At 34.6% G+C, this 482-nt stretch overlaps 1 protein-coding gene across 5 annotated transcripts in view; it reads left to right on the forward strand.

Moving 5' to 3' along the window:
• The window catches only part of PRKG2 (protein kinase cGMP-dependent 2), a 115,911-nt gene that overhangs the window by 111,949 nt on the left and 3,480 nt on the right, over positions 1-482 (forward strand). For all 5 annotated transcript variants that reach the window (XM_026456701.2, XM_023222572.2, XM_023222571.1 and 2 more), the window contains one exon: positions 87-153. In XM_026456701.2, coding sequence (XP_026312486.1) covers positions 87-153 — 67 coding nt within the window. The remainder of the gene's footprint in view (positions 1-86; positions 154-482) is intronic.

The raw sequence follows: 482 nt of genomic DNA on the forward strand, positions 1-482 counted from the left end.
TTCCTTCCTTCCTTCCTTCCTTCCTTCCTTCCTTCCTTCCTTCCTTCCTTCCTTCCTTCCTTCCTTCTTTCTTTCTCATTTTTCAGGTGGTTAAATGGTTTTAATTGGGAGGGACTGAAAGCACGGAGCCTTCCATCACCTTTACAAAGAGAGGTATTGTATTTATTATATTACTTTTTTATTTTTTTCCCAGGGACTTGTTTTTGTACACAGATTTTAGATGTATGTGAATGTATATGCCCATAACAGATTTTAGGTGGTTTTTCTTGAAAAACAGGTTTTTTTTTTTAAATTAAGTGAATTTATCTTAGTAATTGTGATTATAGGGACTAAATAGTACTGCCTAGTTGATGGACATTAACTTACCTATCAGGAACCTAATACATGTCAGTGCCACTTAAGTCCCAAAGTAGTCAGTGTTGTTCAGGCTGACAAATGACTGTAGAAATTTGATGTGAACAATGTATGTAACTTAAAATTTC

This window comes from Piliocolobus tephrosceles, chromosome 3 (genome assembly GCF_002776525.5).
Source record: "Piliocolobus tephrosceles isolate RC106 chromosome 3, ASM277652v3, whole genome shotgun sequence".
Lineage (NCBI taxonomy): Eukaryota > Metazoa > Chordata > Mammalia > Primates > Cercopithecidae > Piliocolobus > Piliocolobus tephrosceles.